We start from the raw sequence: 19,103 nt of genomic DNA, 5'->3' as shown, positions 1-19,103 counted from the left end.
CACAGAGAAATTAGGTCGAAAGTGGGGTCCGACACAGAAAGTGGGGACCGACACAATGAATTATGGGAACCGTCACGCCTACGTCACAAAAGTGTGTGGGGACCGAACACAGCCAATTTCACTGACTACTTTTGTTGTTTTTATTATTACGGCTGTTTGGATGGCCCTACAATCTTGAAACTTGGGCTGTCTGCTACAGACATGTTGAACTTTTTGCTGGACCAACGACAGTTCCAAGCAGGCATTTTTTGGTAGGATATTTCTTGCCGATGCTACGAATTATGCAGTTTTGCAGTAAAGTGGAAGGCATTCTACCTAATAACGGCTAAAATATCAAAAACCTTCAATCCAACAGCACCTAGGCATGTAGTGTAAACACTCACAGATCTAACAAGACCATTCTCAGAGAGCAACATTGCGTAATACTACCATAAATGGATGTTTTGTCCGCGAATTTTGGCGTGTGGGAACCGAGTGGGAACCGAACACAAAGGGTCAGGGCACCGAACACAAAGCGTAGGGGAACCGTCACAGTGTCACCGGTGTGTATACGGTCTTGCTGAAAAATTGCAGTGCGTTCAGTTTCATTCTGTGAGTTCGACAGCTTGACTAAATGTTGTATTTTCGCCTTACGCGACTTGTTTTTATAGTAACTTTAGCTTTTTTTCTCCCTTGGCTTTTATTGAATTAGACGGAAGCTGACGATTTTCTCTCGCCATTTTTTTCTGCAGACCTTAGTCGCAGTTTGGACCTCGAGTCCGCAAGAGGACAACTCTTCTTTCGAAAGCTGTTCCTTAGTAGGTTACCGTTCTTGCTTGCTTACATTTCTGTGGTAGCTGGCTTGCCGTTGTCAACTTGTAGTGTTGTTTTGTAGTGTACGGTTTCAGTATTATAGTTCTGCCGTGGCTGGAGTTACCTATTCCTTATACTGCTTGTGCATTAACTTTTTTCCAGCGTGTTTCTGTTTTCATAATGCAAATAATGTAAAAAGTGTATAATTGCATGCCTGCAATAAAATGTATTTTATGTGCTACTTTATTTGCCTCAAAAATAACAACGTACAAATCTCATTAACCGGAGCGTTTTATTTATATGATTGATGGTAGGTGGGAATGGGGAGAGGAGATTGTCATTTGTTTTTCCTCCCCCCCCCCCCCCCACCCACCCACCCCCCCTTATCCCTGCCCTCTTCTCTGGCGAAATGTGGCCTTGTAATATATGTGAACCCACATACCTTTTTTATTATTTATTTATTTATTTCGTATTCCATATTAAACCCAAACGTCATCATGCATGCGTATAGGTGGACGCTGAAAAAGACCCCCATTTGCTGTGTGCATGTTCAAAACATGAGTCACGTGTTTATCTACATTTCGTCCACTTCGAGTAACGATTCATATATAAAATGTGTAACCACTTTTTTCATTGTTCATATTATTCACATTTATATAGCGTGTGTCTCTGGTACTCGCGAGCGAGTTGTGTTATTCGCCTCTAGCAGCTCTGAGTGTTGTATCAGTCGACAAAAACACCCTTTGCATGTTTAGTTTCCGTGTATCACTGCACTTCGCATGTATTACAGAAAATGCGTTCCACCGTTTCAAAACCGGCAAGAGTGAAGTGGGTTAATGCAAATGGACAATAAAATAATTAAGTGTTCTAAATTCTGCAGGCAGTTTCAGAAATAGGGATTTATACGGGGATCCGCGCTTTATGTCCTTATTTCATCAATCTAGACACATGAAATAGCCAGAATCAAAAAACAAGAATTATAGGTAATTGGAACGTTTATTATTGACAAAACACATGAAATAGCCATTTTTAATGTCCAAATATGAAAATGTCTCATTTTTCTCACTGATTATGCAAGGTGTTCTAAATGCAGTACGCAGTTTCAGGGAGGTGATTTGTTCGGGGATCCGTGCTTTTTCCATCAATCTAGATATGCTTTAGCCATTTTGTATGTCAAAAAACAAGTTTCAGCTACATCTACACCCAGTGAGCGTTTTCATTTCTGCGCAGTCCCTGTAACTCAAAGGATCGAGTGACTCACGATCGTGTAGCGATTTTAATGGCATCAAAGTGAAACAAACTGGCCAATCGGTGTCTCTTCTTTCGCTAATTCTTTGAACGGACAGTTGCTTTGTGTTTGAGTTGTCAGTTTATCCGTCCGTGCACCTTTGAAAGATCCCACGGGAGGCAAATTTCTGGTCCTATGCTGTTGGCTTGGCATACGCAGTTATCGCCCTTCCGCCTATTTTGTAAGCAAAAGACCCCCCCCCCCCCCCCCCCTTTAACAAACAAAAAATATGTTAGAAAATCAGGTCTTGAATCGGAAGTCTTAAAATGAAGGTAAATTTATGGATGCATTATGATTAGAAAATTTGAGAAACAATGTTTTAAAATGGGCGAAGTCATAAATAGGGGTGGGGGTACTGTTGGGGTGGGGAAATGGGATCTCAACGGGGAGATTGTACTATTGTATTTATTATAAATTTGGCATAAGATCAGCATTGTGTGTGTGTGATGAACTACTGTAGCCCCGTTCTCACTCATTAGACAATCCTGTTTTCGTGCCTGTGTCTGGATGTAGGTATGTATTATCTACTGAACACCATAACAGTTAACAACATGTATAGATCTATGAATGTAACTGTGTATTTGGTCTCATACCTCATGACCACAGTTTAATTTTTAAATTCATGGTTGAGACTATGTTAGACGTCAGCTTGTTCATATTAATCCTGGTTGTTGTTGTTGTTGTTGTTGTTGTTGTTGTTGTTGTTGTTGTTGTTGTTGTTGTTGTTGTTGTTGTTCTTGTCCGATGCATGGGTTTTTCAAACAGCATTTTTGAGTCACTTGAGAAAAAGTGACTCTATGTAATCGGTCAGTGTTAGTCTGTCCGGCCGGCCGTCCGTAGACACCACCTTAACGTTGGACTTTTCTCGGAAACTATCAAAGCGATCGGGCTCATATTTTGTTTAGTCGTGACCTCCAATGACCTCTACACTTTAACGATGGTTTCGTTGACCTTTGACCTTTTTCAAGGTCACAGGTCAGCGTCAAAGGAAAAATTAGACATTTTATATCTTTTCTCGGAAACTATCAAAGCGATCGGGCTCATATTTTGTTTAGTCGTGACCTCCAATGACCTCTACACTTTAACGATGGTTTCGTTGACCTTTGACCTTTTTCAAGGTCACAGGTCAGCGTCAAAGGAAAAATTAGACATTTTATATCTTTGACAAAGTTCATCGGATGTGATTGAAACTTTGTAGGATTATTCTTTACATCAAAGTATTTACATCTGTAGCCTTTTACGAACGTTATCAGAAAAACAAGGGAGATAACTAGCCTTTTCTGTTCGGCAACACACAACTTAACGTTGGGCTTTTCTCGGAAACTATAAAAGTGACCGGGCTCAAATTTTATGTGAACGTGACTCATTGTGTTGTGAATAGCAATTTCTTCCTGTCCATCTGATGCCTCATATAATATTCAGAACTGCGAAAGTGACTCGATCGAGCGTTTGCTCTTCTTGTTGTCTAATTGTTTCCCTCTGTCCTTCTGATTGTAAATATTGTACATCGTGTGGTCTTGCCAGCATGGAGTTTGTTGTGTGTTATGCAACCGTTGCTATTTCTCTATTTGTCTTATTTTTCAGCATGCGATCATAGGCGCTAGGAAATGATATGGAATGAAATATCTACGATTGTTTTCATTTTGACTTTGAGTGTTTTGTATTTAGCAATGTGTCTTGTACTTTGCATTTTATCAAATGCGTCTAGGTCGAAATAGTTTGTTTTATTTATTGTTTTTGTGTGGGTTGTCTATGATATCATTTAGCATGAATCGGTTTAGATCGGCAGATGAAATTTAATCGTGATTGGCTTGATTTTTTTCCCATTATACTAACAGTCACAAGTTAGTGTTTTGAGTGCACATTATATATATGTGAGTGCACATTTACATGTGTTTCCCTATCAACTCATTCATGCCAGTTATCAGCAACATGGATATACAGAAAATAACTGCAGACTTGCATAGCCTATGCTCGACATTGTATGCAGCGGGGAGGCTGATATTTGTTAGATATCAGTGTCAGTGTTATATATCGGCGAAAGCTGAAGCACGCACTTCGACAGAACGCCAGAGGTCTGTCTCGTGGGACGCATTGATTTTGCGCTCTCGCCAGCTTTCGATATTTCGGGCATTTGTTGCATAGGCTGCGTCCTTGCTTGAAGTATTGGGGGATCCCGCTACAGAATATTGCCTCCTAAAACGGGGTGTTGTTTCGGGACAGGGTGGTGGGGGGAGGGGGGGTGAAAGGACGGGAGGGTTTGTGGTCGAGTCCGAGTGTCCGCAAACACCACACAGAGAGAATCAGAGTCTAGTTTCTGACGTCTGCTCTAATCCCTGTGTGTATGTGTGTGTTTCTGACGCCTGTTCTGATCCCTGTGTGTGTGTGTGTGTGTGTGTGTGTGTGTGTGTGTGTGTGTGTGTGTGTGTGTGTGTGTGTGTGCATGCGTGTGTCTGTGTGTGTGTGTGTGTGTGTGTGTGTCCGGACACAGTTTATGTGGATATGCATGTAACAGTAATGTCAGAGTGACATTTTGGCTGGGACAGAGGTATATGGGGGGCGGGCAAGTTGTCTGTCTGTATGTATCTATGTCCGAGTCTCTGTGTATGCCTGGGTGTTTCAGTATCTATGCATGTATACATGCGTGTACCGATGTCGTAAATAAGATTGACAATGAATGAGAAGGAATTGTAGGTGACTATAAAGGCACTGACTGCGAATGCCTGTGTCGGCGGGGGAGGGGAGGGAGGGAGGGTGGGTTTACAGGAGATGATGTAGTCATTGGCAACGGATCACACAAGAGTTAGCAGTCCCAGACATTAGCCAATGCTACCGATTTTTGTTTTTATTTTTTTTATTTTCTTTTGTTTGCTTGTGTGTGTGTGTGTGTGTGTGTGTGTGTGTGTGTGTGTGTGTGTGTGTGTGTGTGTGTGTTATGTACACACTGTTGCTTTACGTCATGCAATGTCAGTGTTCGACCGTTGCTGACGATTCCAGTCAGCTGATAATTATTGTTCTTCCAGTTCAGCCTCAGATGTTCTGCTGCTCTGTATTTCTGTTGAGGCGGACATTATCTTCGTCTGAATTCTGTGAATCAGTGCAATTTGAGAATTTCGATACAGACAGATTTGTATCATGGCCGTCCTGTATCCTGTCTGAGGTTTTATGAATTTGTTCCTTTTGGAGATTTTGATCGACAGAATGATCCTTGTACGATTCTTTCGTGCTTTGCTCCGTAAGTATTTTATGCATGTGTTTTATGATTATGAAAAAAAGTTGAGACCTCGTTTTGTAGTGTGTGTGTGTGTGTGTGTGTGTGTGTGTGTGTGTGTGTGTGTGTGTGTGTGTGTGTGTGTGTGTTATACACAGGGTTGTTTTACGTCATGCAACGTGTTCTACCGTTGCTGACGATTCTAGCCAGCCAATATTGTTCTTCCATTTTAGCCTCAGATTGTCTGCTGTAGAGGCGGACATTATCTTCGACCAACGTCTGAATTCTGTGAATCAGTGCTATTTAGGAATTTCGACAAATGACTGATTTGTATCTTGGCTATCCTGTATCCTGTCCGAGATTTTGTGAATTTGTGCATTTTGAGGAACTAAGTCGACATGATTCTTGTACGATTCTTTCGTGCTCTGCTCCGTACTAGTATTTGATGCATGACTTTTTTTGCAGGGCGAGTGTGTGAATTTGTGTTTGTGTTCGTGTGTGTGTGTGTTTGCGTGTTTATGTGTGTGTGTGTGTGTGTGTTGGTTGTGCTTGCGTGGTTCCCTCCCTCTCTCTCTCTCACACACCTCGAGTGAACACAAGGGGTCCAATGTATGATATCCCACTCATGGTTTGCCAGATCGGTTTTGGCGGAACAAATCTGGGTTGGCCTTGTACATACGTAGCCTACTATTGTGCTGTCGTCGGTTCGTTGTTATGAATTCATTTTCTGCCCTGACGCTTCTTCGGTGTTTTGCGTTTGTTGTGTGTCAGAATTTGATAATGATGGCCAGGAACAATTTTCCCAGACGGATTCGGTCTGCTTCGTTGTACACTGGCAGATAATTGCCCCGTCTTTGTCTCTGAATCATCTCTGTCTCTGTGTGTCTGTCTTCTCCCCTCTCTCTCTCTCTCTCTCTTTTGGTGTGAATGCCTGCGCGTGTGCCAGTCAGTGTGTGTGTGTGTGTGTGTGTGTGTGTGTGTCAGATAGATGGACAGAATGCGTGTCTGAGAGAGACAGAGACAGACAAACAGACAGACAGACAGACAGACAGACAGACAGACACAGAGACATAGAAGTAATGGGTGGGGATATGTCTGTCTGTCTGTGTGCTTGTCTGTCTCAGTGTCTGTCTGTCTGTGCAAACCTGATAAGACGAGAGACACACCAGAATGAGAAAAAGGAGAGAATACTGTCGCTAGCCGGACTGTGTCAAAAGGTGTCATGTGTGTAACATAGATGTTCCGTCGGTGTTACAGTGTGTCTGTTTGACTGATGTATGTTCAAGGTGCGTCTTGTATGCCGCGTGTGTTAGTGTCACTTTGGTAACATAGTTTCTGTGTTAGTCGATCTTGATCGGTCCGTTCACCATTCACCAAAGCGGATGGTTAAATATCAGACTATTCTCACCCTGTTGTTGAGATCAGAGACATACATTGAATATGTCTCTGTTGAAACTGATCGGGAATGTCAATTCTTTTGGATGGACAGACAAGCAGGTGAACAGACGGACAGAAAGACAGAAGAAAAAAAAACATATATGTGAAAAGGCGCATGCATGTTTCATTCAATTGATCCTTCTTGGAAGAGACTGCATCAGAAAACATTGTTTGTACAATTAAGGGAGGTCGAGCAAGTGGCGGGTGAATAGAGGGCCGAGTTGGGGGGGGGGGGGGGGGGGGCGCGCGTGGTATGGAGGGTCGGGAAGCAGAGAGAAAGGGAGAAGGGGTGGAGGGAACGCGCGAAAACTAGACGATTAAATCTTTACCGTTCGGATTTCTTTCAATTTGTTTGGATTAAATCTGATTAAATCTGATTATGTCAGTCTCTGCTCCTGTCTTTGAAGTAACACAATCGCCGTTTAATCAGTTTTGCCGACTCAGTATTTGATGCTTTGTAAGTAGTCTTGTTTCGTCTCAGTGAAGCACGGAGGGCAGTTTTTGACTGACACCGACTTGCGCCTTGTCACGGCGAAGACCCGATTGTTCACCGAGACCATACCCGATTACCCTTTCAGTCAAAACACAGCTGCCCATTTTTGTCAGTCCTTGTGGAATAGTGGTTGTGACACTTTGCAAATGTCATTATGACACAAGAAAATTGGTTGATTAAAATCAACATGGCCGAACAATGTTTTCATAACAGAAGCGGTATTGTACGGGCACATGTTGAATTTGGGTTACATGTGTTGCAGAGTATTTGAAAATCCGTAGGCCTAAAAACATGCAAAGAAGAGTGATAGGTCCCTGTTGTGAATATAGTCAAGTGGATAAATTGATTACTTATGTTTCACACTAGTTTTGCTGTTACAGCAGTCCCTCTCATGAACGGACACCCTTGGGCCAGTGCAAACCTGTCCGTACATTGCAGGTGGCCGGTCACGGGAGAGACCCCCCCCCCCATCACACACACTCAGGCACACTGACGGACTGAGTGAGTCTTTGCTACTGGTGAACGAGTTCTACTTGTCCTAAAACAATAAGGTCAAACTACTACAACTTATAACTGAAAGGAAAAAACTGTCCGGTAAAAATGACGTTAAATCAACGGTGTCAGAAAAAGAGAGATAAAAGAAATCCTCAAATTCCTGAGGATACAGGCACCCCATGAAAGCAGCCATGAACATACTCACAGAGGCACACATGCTTGTGCAGATACTTTGCAAAAATATGAATTGAAAACCTGCATATGTGGTCAATTCTTTTTTTGTGTGTGTGGCTTTATTGAATACTTCAGGCAGTGACTTTTCCCTGTCCAGTTTTCTCTTTCGTCTCTCTTACCTCTCTGTGCTCTTACCCCTCGCTTACCCACCCCCCCCCCACCCCCTTACCCTACACTCCCTTTATCCAGCCCCGACAGCACAAATTTGTAATCTGCAAGAGTACACATTTTCTAAAAGGAAGACTACTCCTCTTCAATGATATCCAGAGATCTTCCAGCTGTTTCCACACAACCGTTCTAGGTCCCGTTCCCGTACCGACCAAGGAACGGTTCGGGCACGGGAGGGATCGGGAGGGAACCGCAATGAACGTAACAGTGATCGTTAACGGAACTGCTTTGAACGGTAGGGTCGGTAGGGACGGCTGAGTTTGGGCTGCATGTTCAAATTTTTAGCCGTTTCCCTCCCGATCAGAATGAACGGTAATGGAACCTCAACCCATCAGTAACGGAACGCTTGGATCGTTAAAGGAACTTAAAACAACGGTAACGCAACGGTAGCGCTCTCACACACTGAGTTGTCATACCCGCATTCCACACATCCGTTCTAGGTCCCGTTCCCTTACCGACCAAGGACGGCTGCCACTATGGTCAGACGCTGCTGAAAGATGCCAAAAAACGGCCGTTTGCGCAGCGTTCCATTGTTGTGGCAGCATTCCTTGGTTGGTACGGGAACGGGACAAAGAACGGTGGTGTGGAATGGGGGTATAACTTTTGACACCGACAAACTGAAGAATGAACAGATTTATGAGGTAACCGTCTCAATGGTCCAGGCTCAGGAAACAAAGAGTATATATGGCCTGGGGCGATTGTAGCTTCCCCTCTTCGTGTCCGATAGACAAGGACAATAAATAGTAGAGCATAGTGCAATTTCATGTTGGCATCTTCTCCACTGAAAGCAGAGACATAGATTCAATGTATGTCTCTGCTGAAAGCTATAACCCAAAGACTGAAGACCAAAGTGCTTTACCCCACTTCTGACCCGAATCACCCCCCTCCTGCTAGGTACACGTGCACTCAAGTTAACCTCTGCTTTGACCTGTGTGCCAGGAGTCGGATGAGAGAGAGAGAGAGAGAGAGAGCGAGAGAGACACACACATAGACAGAGACAGACATAGAAAGACAGAAGGGAGAGACTCAGAGGGAGACACAGACAAAGACATACATACATACACAGAGAGAGAGAGAGAGAGAGAGAGAGAGAGAGAGAGAGAGAGAGAGAGAGAGAGAGAGAAAGAAAGAAAGAAAGAAAGAAAGAAAGAAAGAAAGAAAGAAAGAAAGAAAGAAAGAAAGAAAGAGAGAGAGAGAGAAAACTGTAACTGATCTCGTGAGAACAGTAACAAAACGAGACATGTCACCTCTCCGAATGCATTACAATAGATGCCTGCTCCTGCGGCCATCAACGACTGCTCAGCCAGCCGGTCAAGTCTAACCGGACATCTTGGTCAGTTAGTTTACAACCACTGCATGTATTCTTGGCTTTAATTGCCGTTTTATTCCTTTCCTTTTTCATATGTGATTTGCAGAAAGCCCTTTTTGATATTTCACACATGTTCTACTTGTTTTTATAAGTTAATCAATGGGACCCGACACTGACACGACACGGCTGGAATGATCACTGAGTCCGGCCCGTTTGCTGAAACTCAGCCACTTTTCTTCTTCAATGATTTTATGATCTTGTGAAGACTTGAATTAATTGTCAAACAGTGTAGGTTAGGGGATGATTACCTCCGCCGTCATGCCAAAAGTGAGTCGAGGCTACCCCAGGCCGGCCTCCCAACATTCGATCCATCCCACACGGGAACGGCTGGCTATATATCCCAGTTACTGTGACGTCAGTCCCGCAGCACAAATCTTGTACTTTACCTCTATAACATCTCATTACATGCATAGGGGCGCCACTAAGCGAATGAATTTTGAAATAGATGTCTTGGAAAAAATCGCACAAAATATAAAAGAGAAAAGGGGCTGAGAAGGAGTACAGTCTAATGGCGGAGTACAAGAACCCAAAATTGTCACCGAGACAAGCGAACTCTTCAGCCGATTGAGTCGCGTTTCGTCGCCGCAATGGGCCTGTAACAACAAGGCCGAAAGCAGAAGACACGAACAATGCACAAGCTGACAGTGGGACAAGGGCGCGGAATTTGTACCTCTTTGGATACCGAGTGACCGCAGACACCTTGGCATTTGTCGGCCACGCGTGGATATTGACTGATCAGTCGAGATTCTGATCGTGGAAGGGAGACGAGTTTTGTACAGTAACAGTGCCCGAAGGTGTGCGTCAGTGTGTGTGTATACCTGAGGCTGAGACAGCGCAGTGTGTTTGATTTGATGGCGGTGCAGCTGTTTGTGTGTCGTCTGCAGCACTGAAGGTGAGGTAACTTTACAATCTGTTACATCTGGTGTGAGGGTAATAATTTTCTTTGTTTTTGTCCCGTTCGCCTCTTTATTAGATCGTTTTCATTCATGTATTTGGTGTTCGTCTGCAAATGTTTGTTCAGCCGCCTCTTTGTGACCAGGATGAGGGCCCGGGCAGCGGACCCAGGAAGCTGACCGCCTGATCGATAATTTGCGCTGACCAATTATTTTTGTCGCATAAAATGTCAGAGGTTCCAAAAATGTTCGAGTCAGCAGACGTTGAATTTTGTTGATAAGATTGTATACAGCCGTAGGTGATGAACAATACTGATAAACAGGTGGTTTTAAATGTGGTAGCTATAACACAAGCAGAAGCACGCATACACACACACACACACACACACACACACACACACGTACACACACACACACACACACAGACAGCAAATATAAAGGCAAACAAAGATAATATCAGCTTCTGTTTAGATTTAAATTTCTGTGTGGGTTTCCAAAAGTCTAAAATTGATAAATTGGTTAGGAATAATTGTCAAGCAATGTAATCGGAAACAAACTTTTGTCTATTTTTTTTGGTTGGCCTTAGATTTTGCATGACTCAAAAGTCTATGTATACCACCCTGTGCATAAGATTAAGAGCCAATGCGATAATCACTGGACAGTCCACTCCTACTTTTTAGTGTGACACCATTACATATATTACAATACTATTACTAGTGTATTAGTCAATAATGAGGCTTGGCTATAAAGAACAGCCAAACCTAATTATTGATTAATAATTAATACATGTATTATAAAGCCAGTTAAGAAGATACAATGTCGTTGTGGTTTGCATAACTTCGTTCTTGTTCGGCCGATTTTTCGCAATCATTTGTGGCAAAACTATAGTAACTCGTGGTTCGTCAAAATATTCATGATAGTGGGACCTAGGCTTAAGGAAGGGGGTTCAGCATACATTTTAACAAACACACGATCGACTCTCAACTGATTCTAGCTGTCACAATTGTACTTTTAATACATTACATGTACTTGACTATCAGACTTTAGAAAAACAAGTTAAAGATGTATTATATCCTCAGAGTAAGCACATACATACTGTATGAAAACTCGACCAGTAACTTGTGAATGATCAGAGTCAAACCATTTTTGGTCACGTATGATTATATGAAGAAATGACAATTTTATAAATTGATTAACGTTTGATGAAATTGACCTTTTATAAAGAATGAAGTTTTCACTTTGCAGACAAAAAGAAACCTTTTTTTAAGTTATTCACTTTGTTGAATAAATTATGACTTCAGTAATTATTATTATAGCATTAGATTAGCTGAGGCTTTGATAATGGTTCACTGCAGGTACCACAAGGATTGATTTTCAGTTGGGATTCCCCATAAAACCAAACCTGTTGGCACACATTCAGACACAGAACAGTCGGACTGAAAACAGTCCACCCTGGGTACACCAGCCTGTAGAGTACAGTGGAACCCCCTTTTAAGACCTCCACAAATCTGAGAAAATCAGGTCTTAAAAAGGAGGGTCCACTGTATTGTAATTGTATACATGTACAGGTCTGCCAGTCCAAAAAAGAAATAAATAGGCCAGCAAAGCACAGCAGCCTTTGATTGCAGAGATAAGCTGGGCAAAGGGTATAAGGCACTGATCCCCTTTCTCTTTCAGTGAAGGGTTGGTGTTACAGCTTTGCTGGGTAATAAGGGTATGGTGTTCAGCTGTTTTGTACTACTCTGTACTACTACTAGGCTGTGTTGTAAACTTGTAGACCTGTGTCAGCTTACAGGCTGTGACTCTGTGATAGTTTGTTGGGTAGTGGGTACTGATAGTGATACATGTAGTCACTTGTGTTTGCTGACTTGTGTTGGTTTGAGATGAAGCTGGGAGTGAGAGGGGTTTGATTTGTGCATTATCAATACCAGATAATTACAAAAAAAGCACAGCTGAAAATTGGTACTATGTCATAGTCATACAGTCAGAACTTAGAAAATCAGATCTAAAATGGCGGGAGTCTTCATAGAATTTTTAGGGGCGGGGATGTAGCTCAGTCGGTAGCGCGCTGGATTTGTATCCAGTTGGCCGCTGTCAGCGTGAGTTCGCCCCCACGTTCGGCGAGAGATTTATTTCTCAGAGTCAACTTTGTGTGCAGACTCTCCTCGGTGTCCGAACACCCCCGTGTGTACACGCAAGCACAAGACCAAGTACGCACGAAAATGATCCTGTAATCCATGTCAGAGTTCGGTGGGTTATAGAAACACGAAAATACCCAGCATGCTTCCCCCGAAAGCGGCGTATGGCTGCCTAAATGGCGGGGTAAAAACGGTCATACACGTAAAATTCCACTCGTGCAAAAAACACGTAGTGTACGTGGGAGTTTCAGCCCACGAACGCAGAAGCAGAAGAAGAAGATAGAATTTTTGACGGAAGCTGGACTAACAGAATCTTAATTGGGAGGCGATCTTAAAAATAAATTGAAGGTCTTGAATTGAAAAGGGGGTTCCACAATACACAACATTAACTGCACATGTTACAACTTGTAAGGTCAAAGGCGTGCTCTTCACCAGTCAGTGATAACTCGCAAGGGCATGACTAGTTGGGGCAGCAATGTCCCTGTCACCATCACCCATCAGGTGAAGGTGATTTGCATTCAGGTGTAATATTGACACAACACAGCAGCAGCCAGTGTTGCTGGAGATTAACCCAACATTCCCTGGTGTGGCAAGTCAGTCTAGTCAAACAAGTCAAACTAAAACTTCGCCATTTTCTTATAGCCACGAAGTAAAGTCTAGTTGGACAAATTTAATTAAAACTTCACTAGTTTTTCATTCCCACCAAGTCAGTCCAGTAAAGCTGAGGTCAAGCTAAAACTGTACCATTTTCCTAACTCAATAATTCAGTCTAATTAAACAAATCAAACTAAAGTGCTCTGAGTTACAAGTAGTTCTATTAGTCTAAGTGTTTTGAAGAGACAGTAAAGTGCATTATTTTATTCACAGAAAAACTACAAATCCAATGCTTTTCACTTCAATGCTTTTCAAGTGAATTCATTCACTTATATTATATTGCACACCATTATGACACTGGTGACTGCGAAGCAACATAACGACCTTGAGGCAATGTTATCTGTCATACTTGTCAAGGTTATGTTTCAATGTTTGTGGAGTGTAAACACTTGTGGATGGGCGTTGCTCTAATACCTCTTACCTTCTACTCGTGACCTGTTGGTTTTCCCAGTGATATTTATAGAAAATGTGTACATCCTCCTGATAGATGTATTTAATTATAGCCGGTGTATGCTTATGTATTTGTAGTACGAGTGGATGGCTGAGGAGAAAAACGGACCATCGTGCAAGATGTATACATGTCTTTGATTGAAATGGCTTTGCATGATGTATTACCAGAGACATACATACTCTGGTATTACTATGAATGTTTTATAACCATCCATGGAATAGTAAATACAGATCTGTTCTCTCTCTCTCTCTCTCTCTCTCTCTCTCTCTCTCTCTCTCTCTCTCTCTCTCTCTCTCTCTCTCTCTCTCTCTCTCTCTCTCTCTCTCTCTCTCTCTAAATCAAACTGATTAGACAATGACGTTTCAACTAGCAAAGAGTCAAAATCTCGGCTCAAAAAATCTCGCCAATTGTTCAGCAAGGGGAAGAACTGGCACTGTGAAAGCTTGCTTTGCGGGCGGTAGAAATGCGGAGTTAGCTTTCTTCTTCCGGCAGACTTTCGCGTTCTCATGCATTTTTCCTGTGTCGGTAACGAAGCGTTTGTTTGTGTGTTGTCTTATCCGCTAAGCCATCGATTACTTAGTCTTGGCGCCGGAATGTCTTTCAAAGAAAGTGGAAAACGACTTTGAAGTCCCCCGCGGATTTGTTCGGTTGTCTGGGAACTTCTGTGTCTGTTTGAATGAGAGAGCGAGAAAGAGAGACAGAGAGAGAGAGCATCACAGTTTCTCACTGTCTTACACGTGTGTGTGTGTGTGTGTGTGTGTGACGAGAGAGAGAGATTTAGTTCTGGCGACGAAGTTTGTCAAAGTTTTGCAAGCCATCTTCCTGTCTCTCAGGGTAGTCTGCAACACCATTAGTATTAGTCTGTCGCTGAATGAATACTAATGACCCGCTGTGAAACCCTTTTTCGTGGGCAAGAATTCATCTGGAAGGTTTTCTTGTGTTCTTCTGTGCGACACAGTCTGGGTGACAATGAGGTGCGATGCTCACTATTGATTGAGTGCACAGCAAGTGATGCGTAGGGTGGAGAAATTCATGCCTTTCTCGTCCTTTCTCGTTTCATCACCACACCGTTGACCCTTCTCTGTCCCTCTATTTCTTACCTCTCTCAGCCTTTCTTCCAGCGCACCGTCCCTCTCTCCCAGTCCCGAAGAGGTCCCGGTCCTATTTTTTCACGTTTGTCCATTTAATTGGCGTCGGCTGTCGACAAAGGCCGACATTTCTGACAAATCCAAAAAGGATGAAAGTTGCCAAAATAAATCCGGGCGATATTCTCGTTTTTTGTATGGCTTGGGACATGAAGAATGTAACTTGTAAGGAGCGGGAAGTGTAAAAATGAACCAATTAGAACGGGAAGGGGTTGGATGAAGAAATACTAGTTTCTCCGTCTTACCCCTTAGCCCGTTAAAAATACATTCCTATGGATTCAATGAAAGCGAGGGTAATTAATACAGCTGCGGCTTGGTCGCGTGCGTGCGTGTGTGTGTGTGTGTCTGGGAGAGGGGGGGGGGGGGGGGGGGCGACGGACAAAGAGTCTCTAACCGGTCCTCGCCGCCGGGGTGGGTTTCTTTTTCAATTGAAACGGCTTCTCGGTCATGTTGCGCAAAGTCTGTAAATTACAGCACCCATAGAACTACACCATAATTGGGAAGCTTTGAAGTGACGATACATCGGAATTACTTCTCTCTTTAATTAGCTGCATTCACTGGGGTGTTTTTTTCTTTAATTGTGTGTGTGTCGGTGTGTGTATGTGTGTGTGTCGGTGTGGGCTGAGCTGTATGTACAAAGCAAAGTATTTTATGTGATAGACAACATGGATGCGTCATGCGAGCCATGATGGGGGGGGGGGGGGGGGGGGTAACTGCGTTTGTCGTCGTTCTACTGCGAAAACTACCAGGCATCTAACAATATTAGACCATCACACGGACTATTAGTACTGCAAAGGGAATGGAAACCCCCAAAGAGACTAACTACAGGAAAATGCAGTTTTCGCCGAACCGGAGACTGAATGCACGCGCTCTCCCTGTCAGACTAATCAAATCTTCAAAGCGAACGCATACATGTATACATGTATAAAGACCAGTTTGGGCGTTCGTTTGCTTTGTCTTTTACAGATGCCTGTCGGTGACACTGACTTGAGCGAAAGGGGGGGGGGGGGGGTCAAGTGTGGGGAGAAGAGGGGGGAGGGGGGGGGGCGAAGGGTCGTGTCTGGAAGAAGGAATAGGAGAGGGTTTTTTAACCCCAAAGAATATTCAGGAAAGAGAAATTTGCTTCTTATCTTATGTAGGGAATAGGAAGGGGGGGGGGGGGGGCATTAGAATGTGTGGGTTGAGGAGTAGGGTGGTGGCTTGATGAGGGCCGGCTATCATCGGGGGATATTAACGCATTAAGTTGTAAATCCGTTAAGGCATTTATGGTCTCGAAAGATGACTTCATTTTCCTTTTGACGGGGGGGGGGGGGGGGGGGGGGGGGGCAAGAAGGTGGGCTTCATTTACCTGATGGGAGCCAAGGCGTGAAGTCTATACATATATTGCATGCCAAGTCTGCTGTGGAGATTAATTGCTGATTTCACCCACACCGCAGTGTTAACAATAGTTGTCCAAGGTCACACCCTTTTTTTGTGTGTGTGTGTGTGTGGTCCGCTAAGGGGGAAATAGGTGTTTCTGTTAGCGATAGAAATATAGGTGTGAGCGATAGAAACTATGAAGAGTTTACATGTGTCAAGAAGTTTCAAGGTACATTTCTTTTCGGGCAAACGATCTTGAGCAGCATCACTGACGTAACACGCTTTTTGCATGCGATAAGAGTAAACTTATACTTGTACACATACCAACACTCGACATTCTTGCTGCTTCATGTGCTGAGCGGGTGTTTTTTAGTTTGTTCAGTGTTTGTTTGTTTTGTGTGTGTTGTGTGTGTTGAATTGATTTCGCAGATATGATCGACACAGGTGTTATGTGCAAGGTTCTTACAGCAAAATAAAAGAATCCGAATCTCCACAAAGAGCGGAAAGGCTGCATTATTATATGCTGTTTGTGGCCAAGTGGAAGGATGCTCTATTTTTCTCTACAATACTTGACGGATCTGAGTTGACCTTACATAATGGTTAAACATACAAAGGAAGACATCTTTCGTCAAAGCAAGAGTTTTAATACACTTTTTGGTTCAATTAGTTTCTGAATAGAATGCATCTCGATCTGCTGGAGTTTAATTGCATCGTTGTGTTTTGAATTGCATGCTCTCGCAGGAAACAGTTTTTCTGCTGCAAGCCCCTGGAGCAATGTTTTGATTAGTGCTTTTGTGAACAAGAAACAATTAACAAGTGGCTCTACCCCCCCCCCCCCCCTTTCCCCGTCGCGATATAACCTTGAACGGTTGAAAACGACGTTAAACCAGAGACTGTAGAGTATACTCTATAGTCTCTGGTTAAACACCAAATAAAGGAAATGAAAGGAAAGTTTTCCTGCTCGAGCTTGTTATATTGCTGAGGTTTTCTGTCGTTTGAAGTGTCTGAAGAGGCGAACAATTGCCCCTGCACCCATACGAGCTGTAGTAGTTGAACTAAACAGTGCAGATGGTTCATCTGTAGGTTTTCGCACACAGCAACAATGACAATAATTATTTAGAACACAATCTTGTGCTGACTCTCTCTCTCTCTCTCTCTCTCTCTCTCTCTCTCTCTCTCTCTCTCTCTCTCTCTCTCTCTCTCTCTCTCTCCTTCTCTCTCGCTCTCTGTTTCTGTCTCTCTCTCTCTGTTTGTCTCTCTCTCTCTCTCTCTCTCTCTCTCTCTCTCTATATCCCTCCCCCCTCTCTCTCTCGCTCTCTGTTTGTCTCTCTCTCTCTCCCCCCCCTTCTCTCTCGCTCTCTGTTTGTCTCTCTACAACTCTGTCTCTCTCTCTCTCTGTTTCTCTCTGTCTCTCTCTCTGTTTCTCTCTGTCTCTCTCTCTCCCTCTGTTTCTCTCTGTCTCTGTCTCTCTCTCTGTTTCTCTCTGTCTCTCTCTATCTGTCTCTGGCTCTCTCTCTCTCACTCTCTCTCTCTCTCTCTCTCTCTCTCTCTCTCTCTCTCTCTCTCTCTCTCTCTCTCTCCTCGCCGCCTCCCCGCCCCCCTCCCCACATATCGCTAAATTGCTAGGCAGATGATTTTTGTCATTATATTTAGTCAAGTTTTGACTAAATATTTTAACATCGAGGGGGAATCGAAACGAGGGTCGTGGTGTATGTGCGTGTGTGTGTGTGTGTGTGTGTCTGTCTGTGTGTGTGTGTGTGTAGAGCGATTCAGACTAAACTACTGGACCGATCTTTATGAAATTTGACATGAGAGTTCCTGGGTATGAAATCCCCGAACGTTTTTTTCATTTTTTTGATAAATGTCTTTGATGACGTCATATCCGGCTTTTCGTGAAAGTTGAGGCGGCACTGTCACGCCCTCATTTTTCAACCAAATTGGTTGAAATTTTGGTCAAGTAATCTTCGACGAAGCCCGGACTTCGGTATTGCATTTCAGCTTGGTGGCTTAAAAATTAATTAATGACTTTGGTCATTAAAAATCTGAAAATTGTAAAAAAAAATAAAAATTTATAAAACGATCCAAATTTACGTTTATCTTATTCTCCATCATTTGCTGATTCCAAAAACATATAAATATGTTATATTCGGATTAAAAACAAGCTCTGAAAATTAAATATATAAACATTATTATCAAAATTAAATTGTCCAAATCAATTTTAAAATACTTTCATCTTATTCCTTGTCGGTTCCTGATTCCAAAAACATATAGATATGATATGTTTGGATTAAAAACACGCTCAGAAAGTTAAAACAAAGAGAGGTACAGAAAAGCGTGCTATCCTTCTTAGTGCAACTACTACCCCGCTCTTCTTGTCAATTTCACTGCCTTTGCCATGAGCGGTGGCCTGACGATGCTACGAGTAAAATGGCATTGCGTTCAGTTTCATTCTGTGAGTTCGACAGCTACTTGACTAAATATTGTATTTTCGCCTTACGCGACTTGTTTTTATTTTGTCCGCGTTGGTCGATGCAGGTCACAGTGAAACAGAAGACGACATAATTATGCTTCCTTTCGGACCGACAAAGTATCTGGTCTGTCAACAAGCCATCAAACATCTTATATTGTTCAAGAAATTGATCGTCACACAGTACTTCAAACGAACATTGAACGCCCAAACTCATTTCAGTTTGACACACCAGGTTAACACACTTTTCAAGAGTTTCAAAAAGACTGGCGGACTTTAACCTCGTGTTGAATTTTCTTTTCTTTTAATGGTAATCAATAACCAGCTCTCTTCTGTACTCTGATACCGCTACTGTACTTCACTCAAACACTGAAGACTGTAACTCATTTCAGCTTGGCGGGTCAAGGTGACAAATTCTTCCAGAGTTTCAGAAATTGATCGGGAAAAAAAGTATTCCCCAGTGCCCCAGCTCCCGGCGTGAGGAGGTGACAGCTGATGAAGGAGTTTTT

The 19,103-nt window shown here is 43.0% G+C and overlaps 1 protein-coding gene across 3 annotated transcripts in view; it reads left to right on the top strand.

The window, feature by feature from the left end:
- LOC138949078 (ras GTPase-activating protein nGAP-like) overlaps window positions 1-19,103 on the top strand; it is a 220,053-nt gene that overhangs the window by 6,937 nt on the left and 194,013 nt on the right. Inside the window, exon 2 of one of the 3 annotated variants that reach the window (XM_070320810.1) lies at window positions 732-797. The exons of 1 other annotated variant lie outside the window; for it this stretch is intronic. In XM_070320810.1, coding sequence (XP_070176911.1) covers window positions 732-797 — 66 coding nt within the window. Of the gene's footprint in view, window positions 1-731; window positions 798-8,150; window positions 10,380-19,103 lie in introns of those variants that run through there. One more of the 3 variants, XM_070320816.1, reaches the window with a different exon arrangement.

The sequence above is a fragment of the Littorina saxatilis genome, linkage group LG15, assembly GCF_037325665.1.
Source record: "Littorina saxatilis isolate snail1 linkage group LG15, US_GU_Lsax_2.0, whole genome shotgun sequence".
NCBI lineage: Eukaryota > Metazoa > Mollusca > Gastropoda > Littorinimorpha > Littorinidae > Littorina > Littorina saxatilis.
Note: the sequence above shows the minus strand (reverse complement) of the source record. Positions and strands in the feature narration are given on the sequence as shown.